Source organism: Rhipicephalus microplus, unplaced genomic scaffold (genome assembly GCF_043290135.1).
Source record: "Rhipicephalus microplus isolate Deutch F79 unplaced genomic scaffold, USDA_Rmic scaffold_24, whole genome shotgun sequence".
Taxonomy (NCBI): domain Eukaryota; kingdom Metazoa; phylum Arthropoda; class Arachnida; order Ixodida; family Ixodidae; genus Rhipicephalus; species Rhipicephalus microplus.
Genome location: NW_027464597.1, coordinates 9,140,321 through 9,158,973, shown reverse-complemented (window position 1 = coordinate 9,158,973; position 18,653 = coordinate 9,140,321). Strand labels below are relative to the sequence as shown.

The following is an 18,653-nucleotide window of genomic DNA, read 5'->3' as shown; positions in this document are numbered from 1 at the left end:
AAATTCCTCATCCTCATGCGTTTCCTCGGACGCAAAGCACTCCGCGACGTCGGCAACAGGGTCTCCATAAGCTAGGGTGGTTCTACGAAAAAGATGCCGGTGCTCGTAATTGAAGTTCGTAACTAGTATCGTTGACTGTCCGTCACGGACGCGCACAACACTTCGGGCAGCGCATACACCTTGGAGCAGCAGAAGTGATAGGTTGCTTTCAGCCACCACGTCGCCGTCTTGGAAGTCTTCACAAGTGACTTCGATGGGAACAGTTGCTCGAGGTGGTAGCGTCACACTGTCGTCAGTAACACGCAGCGCAGGCCTACGGCAGTTATCGGCGTCTCGATCTGTTGCGCCTTGAGTCGAGAAGGTCACGATGCGCTCACGGAGATTTATGATGGCACCGTATTTCTGAAGGAAGTCCATGCCGATAATCAGCTGACGCGAACAGTCGCGAAGAACGAGGCAGCTGAGCACAAACGTTGATGCACGAATTTTCACTCCTGCGGTACAGCGACCCAGCAGTGTTACAACGTGTCCTCCAGCTGTTCGAATTCGCGTTCCATTCCACAGCGTGATCACTTTCCTCAGATCTTTCGCTAGCCTCCCGCTGATGATCGAATAGTCTGCACCAGTGTCTATCAATGCACTGACCTGAAGACCGTCAACCAGCACAGGTATGTCGAGTGTCACGCGGTCACTAGGTTCAGATGTGGATGTCGGCGTTTATTCGGTACTGCGATTATTCTCTGACGAAATGCCTTCGGCGTTGCATGCAAGCGTCAATGGGAGGTCTTCCGCACTTTGAGTCCCAGCAACCTTGCCCCCGAAGGCCGCTGCCTTAAGTTTTCCCGACGAGGGCTCGGGGAGCGTTCTCGTGCCGTCACCACGAAACGTGGCCCAGTGGCTGCGGGTCTCCTCGGAGATGGTGACCGCGATTGCCGTCGTGTAAAGGGTGCACGCTGTTGCGCGAGATACTCTTCGATATCCCTTGGCCTTTGACTAATTCGGGGACGAGGGGAATTGACGGAAAATCCACGCAGTCCAAGTTGCCGGTATGGACATTCGCGGTAAATGTGACCAGCCTCACAGCAATGATAGCAGAGGGGTCGTCTGTCTGGAGTACGCCAGAGATCAGACTTGCGCGTCGGTGCACGGCGACTATCGATGTCCAAATCAGCGTGCGCTGACTGAATCGCGACTGACGGCATCATTGTCTGGATTGGGACGTGCGGCACTGTCTGGATCGGGACGTGCGGCACTGTCTGGATCGAGACGTGCGACACTGGCTGGGTCGGGACTCCTTGACCAGAAAGAGGAGTGGCAGATCGCAAGGCTTCCGCGTACGTACGACGGCGACTGTCAGTAGACACAGGAGCCGTTCCCCGATCAACTGACGTGGGCAGAAAACGATAGGTGTGCAGCGCCTGCTGGACCTCGTCACGGATGACACTGGTGATAGAACCAACATCGATTTGCCTTGTCCCGTACACCTTTTCCATTTCTTCCCGAACGACAGATCGGATGATCTCTTGAATCTATTCGGGGCTCTGGCTCCCAGGGGTGGCGAAAATTTCGGGAGTTGAGGCAGCATTCACTTAACGGTCAAACAAAGCAGACCACTGATGCAGTGCTCGCTCCATTGTTGCCGCTTCAGTAAGGAACTCAGCAACACTTTTGGGGGGACTACGCACCAAACCAGCAAAAAGTTGTTCCTTCACACCACGCATGAGGTGGCGCATCTTTTTTTCTTCTGCCATAGCAGGATCCGCTCGCTTGAAAAGCCGTGTCATGTCCTCTACGTACATCGAGACGGTCTTGTTGGGCATCTGGATGCGTGATTGTAGTGCACGCTCCGCCCGTTCGCGGCGGTCGGGACGCCTGTAGGTCTCCAGGAGGCGACGCTTAAACTCGCGCCAAGATGTCAGAACATCATCCCTGTTCAAAAACCTTGTCTTGGCACCGTCTTTTAGGCAAGTGTACACGTTCCGGAGCTTCGCGGCATCATCCCAGTAATTGATCGCTGCGACACGTTCGAACTCACTCAGCCAGTCGTCAACATCTTCATGCTGCTCTCCGTGAAAGGGGCTAGGCATGAGCGGGTTCTGGACGGTGCAGTAGATCGGCGTGGAAGGTGTCAGAGCTTGCACGGGATCTTGTGTCGAAGTCACTGTCGCTGCGTCAGTGGTTGGCTCTCAGGCGGTAGGCCTCGTTGGCGGCGGCTTAGTCTATGAACAGGAATGTCCACGGGTGCAGGGCTTATGTTCCGGCTGCTGGACGGGGTCTTGGGCATCAGGTGGATCGTGAGTCGTTGTACCCAGCAACTCCACCAGTCTTCTTTTTTTAATAATAATAATAATACTTTATTCATCAAGTGTGAACATGGAAAAGTGCATGAGTACAGATTCACTGGGAGGTCCCAAGGTAAGAACCGCAGGCGGGACCTCCCACTTGGGACCTCCCACGAAAAAAAAAAAGGTAATCATCAAGCAACATTGAAATACATTTTCAGCAAAAAAACACAGCATAAACACAGCATAAAAAAGAGAAAGATGAAAAAACAAAAGAAAACAAAAAACATTAGAATAATAAGCAGGAGCACTAAAAAAAAGGAATACATCGTCAATCTAAAAAAAATGTGGATATGAATACCACAAAAGAAAGACATGATAATACAGTTACAATTCAATCAAACAGAAGGGCCTAACAAGAAAGTTTTTAGTTTGGATTTAAAAACGCAAAGTGATTTAGAAGATTTAATATCAGAGGTAAGTGAATTCCAGAGCGAAATGGCCGAGAATAGAATCATTTGTTTGCCGTAGTTAGTGTGTATACACGGAAGTAAGAGATTCTGGCGTGAGGCAAAGCGCGTTGAATTGAGATTATTAGTGATGCAATGAGGGAGAATATCTAAGACAAGGTGATCGTGCAAGACGTTAAAAAATAAAATACCAATGCTGTACCTAAACAGATGATGAAGGGGCAAAACACGGAGCTGATAGAACAGCGGGGAAGATTCTGCTTGTCGATGGGAAAATGTAATGATGCGTAACGCTTGTTTCTGCAGTGTTATTAATGGGGCGATGTGGGTATGATACGTACCACCCCAGGAAGAAATGCTTGTCACATTACTCACGACAAAACTTGATACAATGGGCTCATTTAGTCGACTAGCCAAGCAGCTGCTCAGAGAGATCGTCTTTGTCCTCTTTCACTCTTCGATCTCACCCAAGCAAACCATGTGGCAATATATATGTGGTGCATGATGACGGGTCAGAAAACTAGCGTGCGGATGGCCACACGTGCTCTCTGACACCGGCCAAAGGAAAGAGGAGGTCGAACCCGCAACCCCCTGCGAGAAGAGGACGTGAACGTACAAGGAGTAAACGTCTACATTTGTTTTACGTATTATCTCCTTGCGACATTTGCACGCCATTGCTAATGCCTAGCAATGAAGTGTCGTTTTGTTGAACTAGCATGTTGCCTTATTCGCTCGAACCCGTGTAGTTGCAATGAGACTAGCTACAGATAGGGGACGTTAATCGTGCACGGTACGACTGTGTGCGGCTGAAACATTAGTTCGGTTTCTGCGTCAGCCGTACATAGGACAGGCCCCCTACACCACACACTATGCGATGCTTCAACTTAGGCATGTTATAGTCGACTATAAAACGCGCTCTACAAGGTATATTTTGGGTCTTTACCTGAAAAATAATTTCGATAATACTAACCATAAAGCAATATATGAGAACGTCGAACGAATAAGACTAGGGCAGTGGATGTATATCTACGTCACGAGCTTCCAATCTGACTGCACAACAGTCATCTCAGTTGGAGGACTCAAATGGTGAGAGATCGACATCGGCTGTGCGGCATGCCGCAAGGCTCTGTCCCCGATGCTGTTCAATCAATCATAAGACTGACTGAGAAACTGAACCAAATTTAATCCCTACACCATTTCATCTATGCGGAATATATCACTATCTGGGTCTGTGATGGTATACCGATTGCTCAATAGAAGACTACAGACTGGAATAGGCACAGCAGAGGAACACCTGATAAGAAGTCTCACATGCTCTGCACATACATCTGAGCTTTTCTTGTACTGGCCCATCGTTAGCAGTACGCCTCCCACCGAATATGATAAAAACGAGGCCTATGATCCAATTCAGGTAGGCACAAGGAATGGCCGAAATATCCCTATTGTCAACCAGTTCAAGATATTAACCCTTGCAATCGAGGACAACCGTAAAAACTGGAAAACCTTTTTAAAAAATTAGACACGAAAAAAGGACACACCATGACATCATTCAAAAGAATCACCAACAAGCACCAGAGTAAGAGGGGAGAAAGTATCATACGGATGATACAATCCTTCAAAATCAGTCCGATCACATACATTGCAGCATTTTATAATTAATTTGCAGCCTAAAATACAAAAGTAAGCAGCCTGGTAAAGAAGGTGTACAAACCAGCACAAGTGATTCTCATCAGTACGAGCACGGACCTTCTTTCTGGAGTTAGGACTCCACAACACACTGGAGGAACTCTTAGTAGCCCAACAAATATCTCGGGGAGACGGCACATCTCGAGCTGGAAGGAATATCTCAGGCTGGATAGAATATACTATGCAAGCAAGGAATATATTACCACAATCAGTATATATAAAAGAGGACGACCACGTGATAAATTCCAGAAAAGCTTCTAGTACTTAATTTACCCAAGAACATACTATGAGGTTACAACAAGGGTAGATGCACGAACAGAGCAGAGAAAATTATTCAAAGCTATGGGTCAAACGACACAGATGCCTTCGTTGACACGGCTGAATACAAGCATAAATAGCTACGCAGTGGTAGGTGCAGATCATACACTGAAGCTCCTTAACAGCTTGTTAGTTCTCTTCTTCTGCATTTCGGTAATGTGGGTGCACTTTGAAGACACGGACAGGGGAAAAGGCAGATGTGCGCTGTCGATTACGGGTCCGTGTCTTCAAAGCGCATCTACATCGTCGACATGCAGAACCAACTTGCCCAATCAAGTTTGCTGAGAAGCTCCTTCAGCAACTTATGCACTTTCTGTTTGTATAGGCACGACCACCATCAAAGGTAACACGGAGCAGGGGTTCGCGCTCATCGGAACGTGACGACGGGTATATTGTGCGGCGCCCATCGGTCACGTGAGCCGTGTTACCTGCAGCAGTGGCCGCGCCTGTGCTTGCCGTGCGCTACGTCGAGCCCCTTTATGTAACCACTGTACGTTGCTTCAAACACATCCTCAGGTATGCGCCAGAAAGAATAGAGCAGCAAACTCAAACACATCACGAAAACACCACCGGAACCATTATAACAACATTGCCAGAAGTGCCACACCGCAAGTCTGCTGGGGTAGGCTGTTCGGCGCGAGCCAGTTTGTTTACAAACACCAAAACCGTCTATACTTTCATCAACCATTCACGTCATGTAATACCGAATTTAGTGTATATGAAGCCAGCGGAACGACCAAAAGGGCATTATGAGCGTGCATGTGGTCATTTTCTTACGTGACAGGCATGTCCTGATTTCCACGGGAGGGCGTGTTCGCCATGCAGTCATGTCATACGATACCAGCTTTTGTGATGTCATGTGAACGAAACCGCCACAGGAGCAGCAGGACCACGACATGTAATTCATGACATACATGTCCCGATTTTCAAGTTATGAATAGTCACTTATACTTGTCATACAGTCGCGTGATGCCATACCAATTTTGGTATAGATCCCCTTATCCAAACGGCCAGGAGAGCTAAAAGTCGCAGGCAGGCAGGCAGGGCAGGGCAGGGCAGGGCAGGGCAGGCAGGCAGATACGGTCAAACTCGCTGAAGTTTGCTAAAAAACGCTTTGCATTTAAAAGATTAGTATAGATACTGTTACAGTTAAACACGGGGTTAAACAGACATTCCATGGCTAAACCCACATTTTGCAGCACTGCTTTGTGTCGTGCAAGAATTTATCGGCTTTCATTCTTTGAAATGACTTGGTGAATTAGGCACAAAGCGCATGTGTTGTAGCGCAAAAGGTATCATACGTATGGGTGCGTCAGGAAATTTGACAAAAACACAGACTAAATAACGTATGCACTGTCATGAATGCTCACTCTGGTTGCAGAAAGGACCGTAGTAGCCTGTTCCACAGGAACAGCCGTATGGGTCTGGTAGGCACATGAGTATTCCTTCGCATGTCTTCTCGTTCCTGTCCCTATTGGTGTCTGAACAGTGGCGTTGACAGTAGCGTCCGAAAAAGTCATCTCCACAGGCTGACAGCGTTTACACAGGAAAAGAGTCACATTTGTGTTGCAAGGATACAGTAAACGAAATGCATATACATACAGTAAACAAAACGATGACAGCCAGCAAGCATACAGTAAACGAAACGACGACAGCGAACTTGTAGTTTATACAAAGTAAGGCTATCTGCTAAATTTTTAGCTGAGGACCAGGCTTCGTTAAAATAAAAAGAAGCATGGAAACCACTGGCGTAAAGAAACGCGGTCTCGGCTGCGATCGAAACGACCAATGGGTTGGCTATCACTTGAACGCAACTGCGCCGTGAGAACACATTACTTAGGACTGTGTGAGCCATTTGGTGATCTTCGTACCGAGGACATATAAGGCACGCGCTACCGTGGCAAACCATCAAGTGCGCAGTTTATCGGAGAACCACGCAGCACCCTCCCTCTCCCCCTTTAATGTGGGACTCCCCCCACCCCCGTATGTGCCAGTGAGAATTTAGCACAGACGAAGACGAGCAGAGACCCTCGTTAATGAATAAGAGAAAGAAGTGTATACCTAAGGGCTTGTTTTTATCATAAAAAGAGTGTACCACACTCGCTGCCATGGCTACAAGTGGTGCTGACTGACACTCCCATGTTTAAATTCACATATAAACCCAATAAAGCGGCTAGGAGAATAGCCGCCATGATAGCTCAGTGGTAGAGCATTGAACGCGTCATTCGGAGGTCGTAAGTTCGATTCCTGCTCACGGCAAGTTATTTTTCACCCACTTTTCTTTCCTCTTATTTACTTTACATTGGTTCTAATAGCTTCCCCTATACACTCCTTGGCATTATTGTGTGTTAGATAATCTTATTATTGTGTCAAAACATGGAAAAACGAGCCCTTAGGTATACACTTCTTTCCCTTATTTATTAACGAGGGTCTAATACTGGCAGACTTGATGCCGTTAGGTTGTATACGAGGTACTATTGGTCAGCTGCCCACTCGTAGTATGTTCATGTGCTACGTGACGCCAAACAGGCTCAAAAGAGTGTGCCACACTCGCCGCCATGGCTTCTGGTGGCGCTGACTGACACTCCTAGGTTTAATTCACATATAAACTCAATAAACTGGCTGGGGGGATAGCTGTCGAGGTACCTCAGCGGTAGAGCATCGAACGCGTCATTCAACGGTCGCAGGTTCGGATCCTGCCCACGGCAAGTTATCTTTTCACCGACTTTTCTACTTTTCTTCATATTTACATTACGATTCGGTGTAATACCTTCCTCTATACTCTCCTTGACATTATTGTCTCTTAGATCTTATTATTAATGTGTAATATATATATATATATATATATATATATATATATATATATATATATATATATATATATATATATATATATATACATATATATATATATATATATATATATAATACGCCATACCAACGAAGTAATGATGATGAAGGAGCTTTCTCCGTCTGTCTGTCATGTTATGAGCAATTAGCAGAGTTATCTATAGTGAGCACTCCGAAAACTAAAGTAGGTGGCTACAAGGATGCGGGACTAGTCTTTGCTGTAATGTTGAATTCCAATGGCAGATCCATATCAAGTTTTCTGCTCTAAGTGGAGCAATCACATTCCAATGACGGAATGAGAGCGTGATTTGGGTGTTCTAATGGCAGATTGAGAGCAATCGCAGATCAGGGATTGCTCCGTGGAACAAGAATTCTTGTTCCACCGAAATCGGCGGATTTGACCGGAAGTTCACCTGACGTATTCTGTGAGCCCGCCTTTTATCAAATCACTGATAGACATCCGTGGACGATTAAGAAAACGCTACATGCTCCCTGGTACCCTCTCGTGCTCCCTCGATAGATTTCCGCTCACCAACTGCTCCCATCGAGAAAAGCGCGTTCCAATCGCAGATTTGGCAAGAGCAATTCCGCTCGAATCTGCGCGCTTCGTTCTCATTTCGGCCCAGTGCTCTCGATCTTCCATTGGAATTCAACATAAGAAGCATCGCCCCTAAAAATATGGAGGTAAATAGGGCTAAGTAAAAAAGAGGACTTCATCCCTACTAGCTATAGGTCTGTACACCCCGATTCAATTGTTTTGAAAGTCTTTCTCAAACACATTGACAGGAGCAAGTTGGGGTTGAGAAAATATAGCTGAAATACTGATAAGCCTGCATGTAGTCTAATATATGTAGTCAAATATTTGTTATTCCTGATGACATTCTGACATGTAAAGAGAAACAACCGTACCGGTTATTGCTTCGCCTTTCGTTATTACCACAGTTGGTTTTGCGGAGCTATCAGCTAGTGGTAACAATTTATTTCACTGCACACGAGAGGCAACTTTGAGGAATGCAGGCGCTTCATGTGATGAGCAGTAGAGAATAAACATTGTCGGGGTAGCCAAGCTTTCACCAAGAAATTCAGTCTCCGTTAGTGCTACAAGTGAATTTGTATCACGAACCAGGTGAAGAGATTTCTTTATCACAACCACGGCTTAGTGATATTTTTTGGTTAACATCAATTATTCAACTGTACAGTAAAGGCGTTTTGTCGTAGAGAAAAAGGTACATTGTGAGATCTTTGTCTTTCAGCCATCCAGAACAAGCATGGAACTTTGTACTCACTGACACTGCAAGTCTCTCCCATGAAGCCAGGTGGGCAGATGCACTGCCCAGTTATGTCGTGGCAGACTCCACCATTTTCACATTTCGGGCACACTAAACTGCAATCTTGGCCATAGGTGCCTCCAAAGCAGCCTGCGAAACAAAGGTTTCTTGTGCGGTTATGCGTCCCTCAAATCAGTGACGCCTTCTCTGTCTCGTCAAGCAAAAAAAAACAAAAAGGTAGTTACGCAAATCACTTAGGTCTTAACCGACTGCCCACAACAAGAAAAGCATGCCATTCATCTTTCGATGAAGGTTCTTTTTGCCCTTCCTTCTGCCTGCGCCGCTGTATATGAATTCATCGGCGGAATTAAACAAGCTATTTTATTGCGACGCTGCTTATTAGTGAATGCTGGTCACAGACCAAATCTGTAGGATTGGCATTTTGGAACTGCGTACGTTTTCCTTTTTTGTTTCAGTAGCAGTGCTGCTCCTAGACGTTGGAGGTTTTGCAGACTTTGTCAGCTGCTGCGATTGAGGATTCAATGAATCTTACCCATACAAGCATTTATCAAAGTAGGGCTTTTAAAAAGGTATGGCAGCTCCTGTACTATGTAACTTGAGAAAGTACGTCGAACGGACACCAGGCGGTTGCAGTCCTTGGAGTTTGCAGAGCCCCATTTGCCAATACCTAATTGATGCAGTGTTTGAGGTAAGCATGTAGGTTTGCCCGGTACGAGTAGGACTTTTTAGAATGATTCACAAACTTGGTTTGCGACATGTGTGCTACTTTTGCTGCATTTTATCCGCTTCGTCTTTGTTAGGGCAAGAGAGATCGGCACCGTCTACAGCAAGTTACGTAAGGTTGTTTCCCCTATTGGATGTAGCCGGCAACTCGGTGAGGCCGTGGCCGCTTCTCTGACATCCGGCTATTATCAGCCCAAAGTTTCAAGACGTTTAGGCGAATATAAAGTGATTATTAAGATATATTTTTTATATTCTTGATAATATTACTATTCCAGGCCATGTTCGGCAAATTTTCATCTTGGTGTTAGCATAGCCTGCCTTGTTATGACCTGTAGTGTGCTTTGCAGTCAGGGTGATATAGATGGACGATTAGCTGAGCACAGACATCATATCTACATACAAATGTAGACATTGATATGCACGCATTATGAGTTTTACTTTGTCTCAATAACGGGCATTTCGCAAAGGCTAAAACACCTGCGGTAACTTTTCTTCAGGCCTATCAACGACGGAAACCTTGTTCTTGCATGGTGCAGTTGTTAATGACAAGGTGTCTGATTCCATGACGCCACCCTACAAATGGTCATCTGTCCTGCGATGTGTTTTGTTGGCTGATGTGTATTCTTTCAGGAGTACCGCATCCAACAACGTTCAATTGAGACGGTGTCATAGATTACGATTTCACGAAATCACTATCACGAATGTACATAATCTGACAATATCCGCTAACGATACATAAGGTTTCATCTCCTAGTCGTGAAAACAACAATGAGATTAAGAGTTACCTATTTTGAGCAAAAATTACGCTTGATAGGAAACATTTAAATATTCATTGTTTCATATCGAAAACTTCACAGGAGGACAATCTCCTTTGTATAAATATTGTTATTAAGTTCAATTATGAATTCACGAGTTATTTTCTCTCTTTCTTTTCTAAGTTATTTTCACTTTTTACTGAAAATTTGGGATTCTATTCCCGATCCATATACAAAAAATAATAACAAAAGATTGTTTTTGTGTTTTTGCAACAAACAATGTTCATCTCTCTTTCTGAGTCTCATTTCTATTGTCGCTGCTAGCTGAAATCATAGCACCGCGTGCCATACTAATTATTAGTTAGGTCACAGGTCTCGAAACATTACCACCAGAGGTTCAATGGCCCACATGTGGCACTGTAGAAAAAACATAAAAAACATCTCTAATATTAATATGATGGTTTCAAGATATTAAACCCTACATATCAATCAAGGACATAAAAAAGAACATAATGACGCCTTCAGATAGTACATGAATAAATGCAGGAAACATCACTGTTTTTCAAATTAACTTTTAAGTTAAGTTAGGTCAATAAAATCTAAAGAAAGGTGTTTTGATAATACCTGAAATAAAAAAACAATGTTTAGATGCCACAATTAGAACACGGCTTTCATTAAACATCCGGCTCGTAATGATGTACTGATTTTAAAGTGACATATCAACATAATTGTCATTCGTGCTTCGCATATTATCGATTCCCATTGTACGTGAAATCTGCCAATTTTTCTCACTGTCGTTATCGTAACTAACCATATATATATTATGTATTTATAGCCGTTTCCATTCAAGTAAAATTTTGCTGCAGTCAGCCTTTAATTCGCATAGCAGTAACCTTATATATTTGAACGATATGTACTGATCTTTTGGCAAAACTTTGAGAAAGTGAGAGAGGTGAAGTTCAGTTTCCGCTGCCAGGACAAGACAAGCATGCATATTTTCAAGTATACTTTCTAAAGGTTTATGCCTACTGATAAGCTTGTAAGCATTCCACCTGTTTGACTGCATTCTATCAGCAATGATGCGCATTCACGGGCAGGTCAGGCTCTTTGAGTGAAGCTGTCATCTGTGGTAAAGTTCTCCTGTTTTTTTCTGGCGTGTTTATAGCCCATGTCTTTGAATATATGTGTGGGAAGCTCTGCGTGTGCACTTTATACTTTTCGGCATAAAGTTCAAGCCTCAACAAATTAACAAAAAAATGAGTATGAGCAAAATGTAATACACAGAAAGAATGCAGGCAGAGGATTTGCGAAATGATACAGCCTACTGTGGTCCGTTCGTCATTGGGCGCACTGCCACCGGTTACTAGCGAATCTTGAAGCGGTTACGAAACGGAATGGGCCTTTTGAATATTTAGCTTGAAGACCGGCGTTTTCTCCTAATATCAAGCTGGATTGTACATGGCACTAAGGGCTCAATTTTTCACACCAACTGATATGCTTATATAGCATTTCCGATGTCTAGCTTCGACACGAAGCTCATGTGAATGACGCAAGGAGCGTTTCTTAAACAGTTCATGCTTCAAAAAAACTTTGAGGTCCGTAAAGGCTGCAACGTTCCGAATAGTATTTACGCTGAATAGTAACTTAGCACTCACCACTAGAAACCAGGTGGTATTGCAGAAATATGTGTACTTACTGCGCACAATTACCCTGAAGATGGCCCTGTTCTTTCCGGGGGCAACAGTGTTCATGCCATTGGCGACGTACACTCCATTGTGTGACGAGACGGCTTGAAATGCCGTCCAGGTTGTGGAGTTGGAGCTGCTTCTGGTGGTCTTTCCTAATGCACTTCCGGATGCATCAACCCTAGTCCACGAAGACACTTGACTACTTCCGTCGTCTCCAGGTACCTTCCTTACCTGAAGGGTCACCCTTTCGAGTAGGCTGGCCGTCACAGTGTAGTTCAACGGCAGAAAGTGTGGTCCCACTGGGCAACCAAGCAATATGTTATGCAACTGGTGAAGCGAACGTGTTTATTTAACTAAACATAGTGTTATGTTGGGGCGAAAAGTTTTTAGAAAGCTCTGTATGTCACTGAAGCAAGAGGAAGACTTATATATGCTGGAGGGGCTGCCTGGTCAAACTCTAATTAATAAAAACTGAATGCGTAGAAGGGCTGTTTCGTAAGTGGAATTTCAGTATTCAATTTCTGCATTACCCGCACTAAGCGTGGCATGTATAGTGAACTTTTTCAACAGCTAAAAATAACATTGCGAATAAAATTGTTGAAATAGAGATTTCGTGGTCAAATGACTATGAACAAAAAGATAATACATGATGAGCCCATTTGGGTTCAATCTTTCGACCAAGAATTTATGACAGATGCCTTGTGCACGGACCTATTGGCCAGAAAGTTTTCTCGCCGACATCACCGATCGAGGCAAGCTTCGAACCCGGAGTTTTTCTGGAAAGAGCTATGCACCTGTAGTCAAACGAGTAACAGGGCTTGTTGTTTGCGCGTAAGCCCGACAGGAGAGTCACAATCACCCCTTCCTGCGTGGTGTTCTCAACCTGGGACAGACCCACTGGAAAGGCGGGCGTCAAGTCGGGGTCTCTATTCACCTTAACACTATCATAAGCGTTTTCAAGCTCATGAGACAGTGGCCGTCATCACCTTCCAAGGCAAAGATTCACCCGGACTCAGCCTCATTGCCAGAAGTTCTCGTTAACGTTATGTTCAGGCATGGCACTAGTACGTCGGCACTGTGTGGTGCATGTGCGGTCTTCATTAGACAGCGCTCTCGACCATGTTCCCCATCAAATATTTTGAATGGTCCATTTCTCTCCTTCTGCTGAGATGGGCTCTAAGATGGTCAGAAAACCTATTTGGCGGACGCTGATCTCACTGATTTCCTAGTGTTTCAGTCTAGTGGCCGTGGTCCTATAATAACCAAAGACATTTGCAGAAGATTATGAAATATCAAGTCATATGAACTGAGGGGCACGATTCATTTTGTATACATATATGCAAATACCTACAAAGGGAAGCTCATTCGCGGTTTAGCATGGCTTGTAAGGCTGCCGTGTCATTGGTACAAAACTCGGCCTCCCAGACCAGTTTTTATGCTCGGATGGCCGTGTCAGCCCGCCGAATGCGAGCTCTCTCACGTTTCCGCTGTCGGCGCTCTTCAATCACCAGTCAATCAATGTTTCTTTATTAGCGTCAGAAATGTACATTGTGAGTAAGCCTTCTAGAGTAGTCCGTTGTTTACACATATAGGAAGCTAAAGCAACGCATGGTGGCGCTGCGATGGATGAATAGGATAGATTGATATGACTGTACCTTTTAGATCGGGCGGTGGCTAACGCCATCAAGCCGTAAGACCTAGTGAACGAAAAGTTAGATTTATTTTTTTCCTTTAGTGAGGTGGAGGACTCGTAGTTTGCAGTTAAGTGTTTAATTTTCACTCGTGTCTTGACTTTATCCACCAATCAGACTCTGACAGGCAGCGGGATCTTTGATAGAAAAGTAGGAATCGTGGTTGTATATCGCGCGTTTTCCCTTCCCTCCAATGCACTGCTGCTCGCTTACGTGCTCGTGCAGAGAGCGTGCGCTCCATTTTAGTCACCTCACAATGTACCACCTGCTGTACGGCTTCGTAAAGATTTTCGAGCTGGACAAACACTTTCTAGACGCGAATCTAACAAAATGAGTAAAGCTCGTTAGTCAAGTTTATGATGCGGAGCAGACGAGGGAAGATGAGGATGCCCGAGTCACTGCGAAATACACTTCTCAGGTCCATGAAAATACTGTGTACGACATATGCCTCGAGGTAAGTCTCATTCTGCGGACATAAAGCCACGTACTCTATCGCTGTGCTGCGTTCACTTTTATGAAAACCATATATTTGTTGTTTTTATGTGGTACCTAGCAGTAGCAGCCATGTACTGTCATGTGCAAACGTTTGCGGCATGATAAAAAAATCAAAGAAACTAAAGTTATCTATTTATGGCATTAAAATTTCTGGGAACATTTAGAGTCATGTCTTTCACGTCAAGGGAACATGTCCCACTGACATCGCCACGAATCCGCAAGCTGAGCTTTACCCAAGCGAATCAAATTCAAGTGCTCACTTCGTTTTTGTTTTGTTTTTTTTTCGGCTCTCGTGTCATGTTTGCTCCATCTATCGCGAACGTGGCTGTGTTCGACGGCGGTAAGTTGGTGGTGGAGGTAGTAGTGATTAGATGAAAAAGAAAAAAGACGCTTATTTTTGCAGCCCTTAAGGGAGTGCGGCACAGCGTCTTGAAGGAGGATGAGTAGGATGAAAGGGAATAAAGAGTAGGAAAGTAGAAGGTAGGAGTGTGAGCAGTCTGAAGGTCACAAGTCACAACACAGGGACGAAGGGGCAACTGGCGCTGCAAAAACAGCAGCCAGTAGTGGGCGAGAGTCCTATGGAGCATCTCGATGGTAGGAGGGCACATTTGCCCCCGCAGCAGGGCTCTTACTTGAGCTGGGTGGTTCTGGGGCTGTCCTTTGAGCGCTGCGAGACACACAGCGTGTCAAACTGATACAGCTTTACGCGTGGAGAGTGTCTCTTGGTGATGTCTGCATTGTCGTGGCAGCCCACAACACAACAGTACTTCGTACCTTTCCGACTCCTCCGTGGGTCCGCTTCTACCATTGTGGAAAGGCCACTTCGCACAGCGAGCGTATGGTTTAAGCGCGCCAAGCTGACGGCACGGCGCCGAAGTTGCTCACACCGACTGCTCGCACCGTTCCGCACGTGTCGCACGCGCTCCCGTTTCGGCAAAACACATTGACTCGTCTGTGCCCTATCCCGCGCACCCTGTCCCGCGCCTACCTTGAACTTTTCTGGAGCTCACCGCCACAGCCAGGCGTGGCGTTGTCGTTGCTCCACAAACTTGAGCTTCCGTTTCCTATAGAACCTCTCAATAGAAACTGACGCGCATGTGCGCGGCGTCACGGTTGCGACGGGATGAACAACGTCACTCACAACGCCGCCAATGGCATGCGTGCTTGAGTGCGATGCTGTGTACAATGTAAGTGGTCGCACAGCCAATAGAAACTGCTCGTGACACCAATGCCAAATGCTTTTTCGTTTCTCCTAGCCATATAGAGCTTTCACTTTAAGAATGCATAGATCCATTAGTGCACCATTTTCTCTTTTATGCTTTTTCAGAAACAACCATTGTTCTCTACTGTGAATAGAGCTGCTTGCTGAACTTCACCATAAGTTAGACAACTGAGAGTGAAAGTAGCCATCTATCGTGCACCTAGTAAAGGTTTACCATTTAAATATACGTATACGAAAAGTTTGGACGCCAATTTTTTTTCTTATTTGCGTTCAGCGCCAAGAAAGAGATTACGTAAATCCCAGTGCATAACAAGAACTGTAAAAGAAGCAGTTGCGGTAGAGTGCTAGAACGACAACGTTCTGAAGCAAAAATTGTTAAAAGAGCAATCGTTGTTTATGGAGTATAGAGTTATAAGAGAAGTAGTCCACGAAAATGAAGCGCTAAATTATTTTCACACAATGCTTTTCTACATCACTCTCATGTGCCAACTTCCGAAAACAACGCTCCGCGTGGGGGTACTCGCTATACTAAATGCCGAGACAGCACCAAAAGTTTAGACGTCACGAGTCGCAAAGATAAATATGAAATTTCGTCTGTCTCTGCAGGCAGTTTTAGGGGCGAAGCTCTGCCCTGCCGCAGTGGTCTAGTGTCTAAGGTACTCGGCTGCTGTCCCGCAGGTCGCGGAATCGAATCCCGGCTGCGGCGGCTGCATTTCCGATGGAAGCGGAAATGTTGTAGGCCCGGGGGCTCAGATTTGGGTGCACATTAAAGAGCCCCAGGTGATCGAAATTTCCGGAGCCCTCCACTACGGTGTCTCTCATAATAATATGGTGGTTTTGGGACGTTAAACCCGACATATCAATCAATCAGGGGTGAAGCTCCCTAAAGGGGCACCCATTGGTCCGTCGTCGTTGCACGTAACATGTCTTACACTTTGACCTGCAAGGTGGTGCCGGTGGGAGATTTTTCCTGTGTGTTGTTGAACAATAAAAAATTCGCAGCGTGCGTGTTAACTAAAAGCCGAATTCTCCTGTCTCTCATTTCCCGTTAGCAGCCATTGGCATGTACATTGAGCACTATCTGAGAAGAATGGGTTGCTATACTTTATACTCACTGAACATAACCTCCTTGATTTTATAAAGGTTTAACGAGCGTTCGGCCGCAGTGCCATGAATACAGTGAACTAGTATATAATATGAACTCAAGGTCGCAAAAAATGTGAAGTAGACAAGAAGCGCAAGCCGTAAAAGAAAAGTGTGTGTGTGCCACCTCTCGTTTAGTCCTTGGAATGTCCGCTGGATGGCGGTGCTTCCATATGAGGAATATATTGTCACGTTACAACGTAACTGTAAGCTGCAGATAATGGCACACAAGGCCGTCAAACTGATTCGAACAACGGCAGTATGACTATTGTTTTTTCTCTGCACGCACATCTTTGTCCTCTTCTGAACAGCGGCACATACAAGCATGCCAGCATCTGTGGAAATATTACTTTCAGAACTTGTACTAGTGGCATTACCCTCCTTCCTAAAGGACATTGTCCCGATGTCATAACATAATTGCCAGATGAAAACACGTACGATAAGCAGTACACAAGCGGGTGTTCACAATCACTGTAAGTCTACTCAAGGGAGTGTGACGAATAGTCAGCGTTGGTAAAATGGTTTCATCCTCGAAACATGGACGACGTGACGCTGTTGTGAACGGCGGGATTAAAGAGCCATGTCCTCGTCAAGAACCTCGTAGTTCACTTCGCTGAGACGACGGAGAAAGTATATAGGGACCAAAATAGCGGCATAACAACTTTTCAGACCGGCCCCGTTGTCGAATAGGAGTCCCCAACCATACTCATTCTGCGGGTTGGTAAGAGACATCGCGACGACGAGCGTTGTACCGCAGCGAGTCGATACATTGTTGCTTATGGATTCGTTCGACTACAAGCTTACGAGCCGCGTCTGCCAGTCTGATAAATTCATTCGTCTTGACACTAATGTGGTGTCTGTCTGGTAGAAGCATGGCATCCAGCATTGCAGTGACCTCCCTGCCGTGAAGCAACCGGAATGGTGTGAATACAGTTGTTTCTTGCACAGCGGTGTTGTAAGCGAACGTGACGTAAGGGAGGATGTCATCCCAGTTTCTGTGGTCTTGGTCAACGTACATGGATAGCATGTCGGCGATCGTCTTGTTTAGTCGCTCTGTAAGGCCGTTGCTTTGTGGGTGGTATGCAGTAGTTTTTCGATGTACTGTGCCGCTAAGCTGCATGACGTCTTGTATAATACGGGCGGTAAAAGCTGTGCCACGATCAGTTATGACAACTGATGGTGCTCCATGTCAGAGGACGATGTTTTTCATAAAAAAGTGGGCAGTCTCAATGGCGGTGCCACGTTGTAATGCTTTCGTTTCGCAGTAGCGCGTCATGTAATCAGTAGCGACTACAATCCAGCGGTTGCCGTCACGAGACTTGGGAAAAGGTCCGAGTAGATCCATGCCAGTTTGTTGGAACGGCTGTGTCGGAGGAGCGACGGGCTTCAAAAAGCCGGCTGGGCGCTAATGTGGTGCTTTACGGCGCTGGCACTCGTGACACGTCTTCACGTAATGCTTCACGTCTCGACTAAGCTTAGGCCAGTAGTAGTGTTGGCGAATCCGGGCCAAGGTACGTGTGAATCCCAAGTGGCCTGAGGAAGGCTCATCATGACAGGCGGACAAGACATCGGCTCGTAACGCTGGCGGGACAACGAGCCGGTACTCAGTCGCGTAAGGGTCGAAGTTTCTTTTATAGAGGATATTTCTGCGGACGCAGAATGATGATGACGAGCGGGCAAATGCTGGTGGTGGATGCGACGTACGGCCTTCGAGATATTCGATGAATTCTCGAAGCTCGGAATCATTCTTCTGCTCTTCAGCCAAGTCGGATACACTAATGGCACAGAGAAAACGGCCGTCGAGATCGTGATCACCTGACGCTGTCCTAAGAGGAGCTCGGGAAAGGCAGTCCGCGTCAGTATGCGTCTGGCCAGACTTGTACACGACTGTCAAATCGAACTCCTGAAGGCGTAAGCTCCACCTGGCCAGACGTTCGGAAGGGTCTTTAAGGTTCGCCAACCAGCAGATCGCATGATGATCGGTAACAACTCTGAACGAGCGACCATACAGGTACGGTCTGAATTTAGCTATTGCCCAGAC

At 45.8% G+C, this 18,653-nt stretch overlaps 1 protein-coding gene across 5 annotated transcripts in view; it reads right to left on the bottom strand.

The window, feature by feature from the left end:
• The window catches only part of LOC142786439 (receptor-type tyrosine-protein phosphatase T-like), a 253,813-nt gene that overhangs the window by 153,285 nt on the left and 81,875 nt on the right, over positions 1 to 18,653 (bottom strand). For all 5 annotated transcript variants that reach the window (XM_075884122.1, XM_075884121.1, XM_075884119.1 and 2 more), the window contains 3 exons: positions 12,070 to 12,360; positions 8,893 to 9,024; positions 6,127 to 6,285 (listed from right to left, as the gene is read on the bottom strand). In XM_075884122.1, the coding sequence (XP_075740237.1) occupies positions 6,127 to 6,285; positions 8,893 to 9,024; positions 12,070 to 12,360 (582 nt within the window). The remainder of the gene's footprint in view (positions 1 to 6,126; positions 6,286 to 8,892; positions 9,025 to 12,069; positions 12,361 to 18,653) is intronic.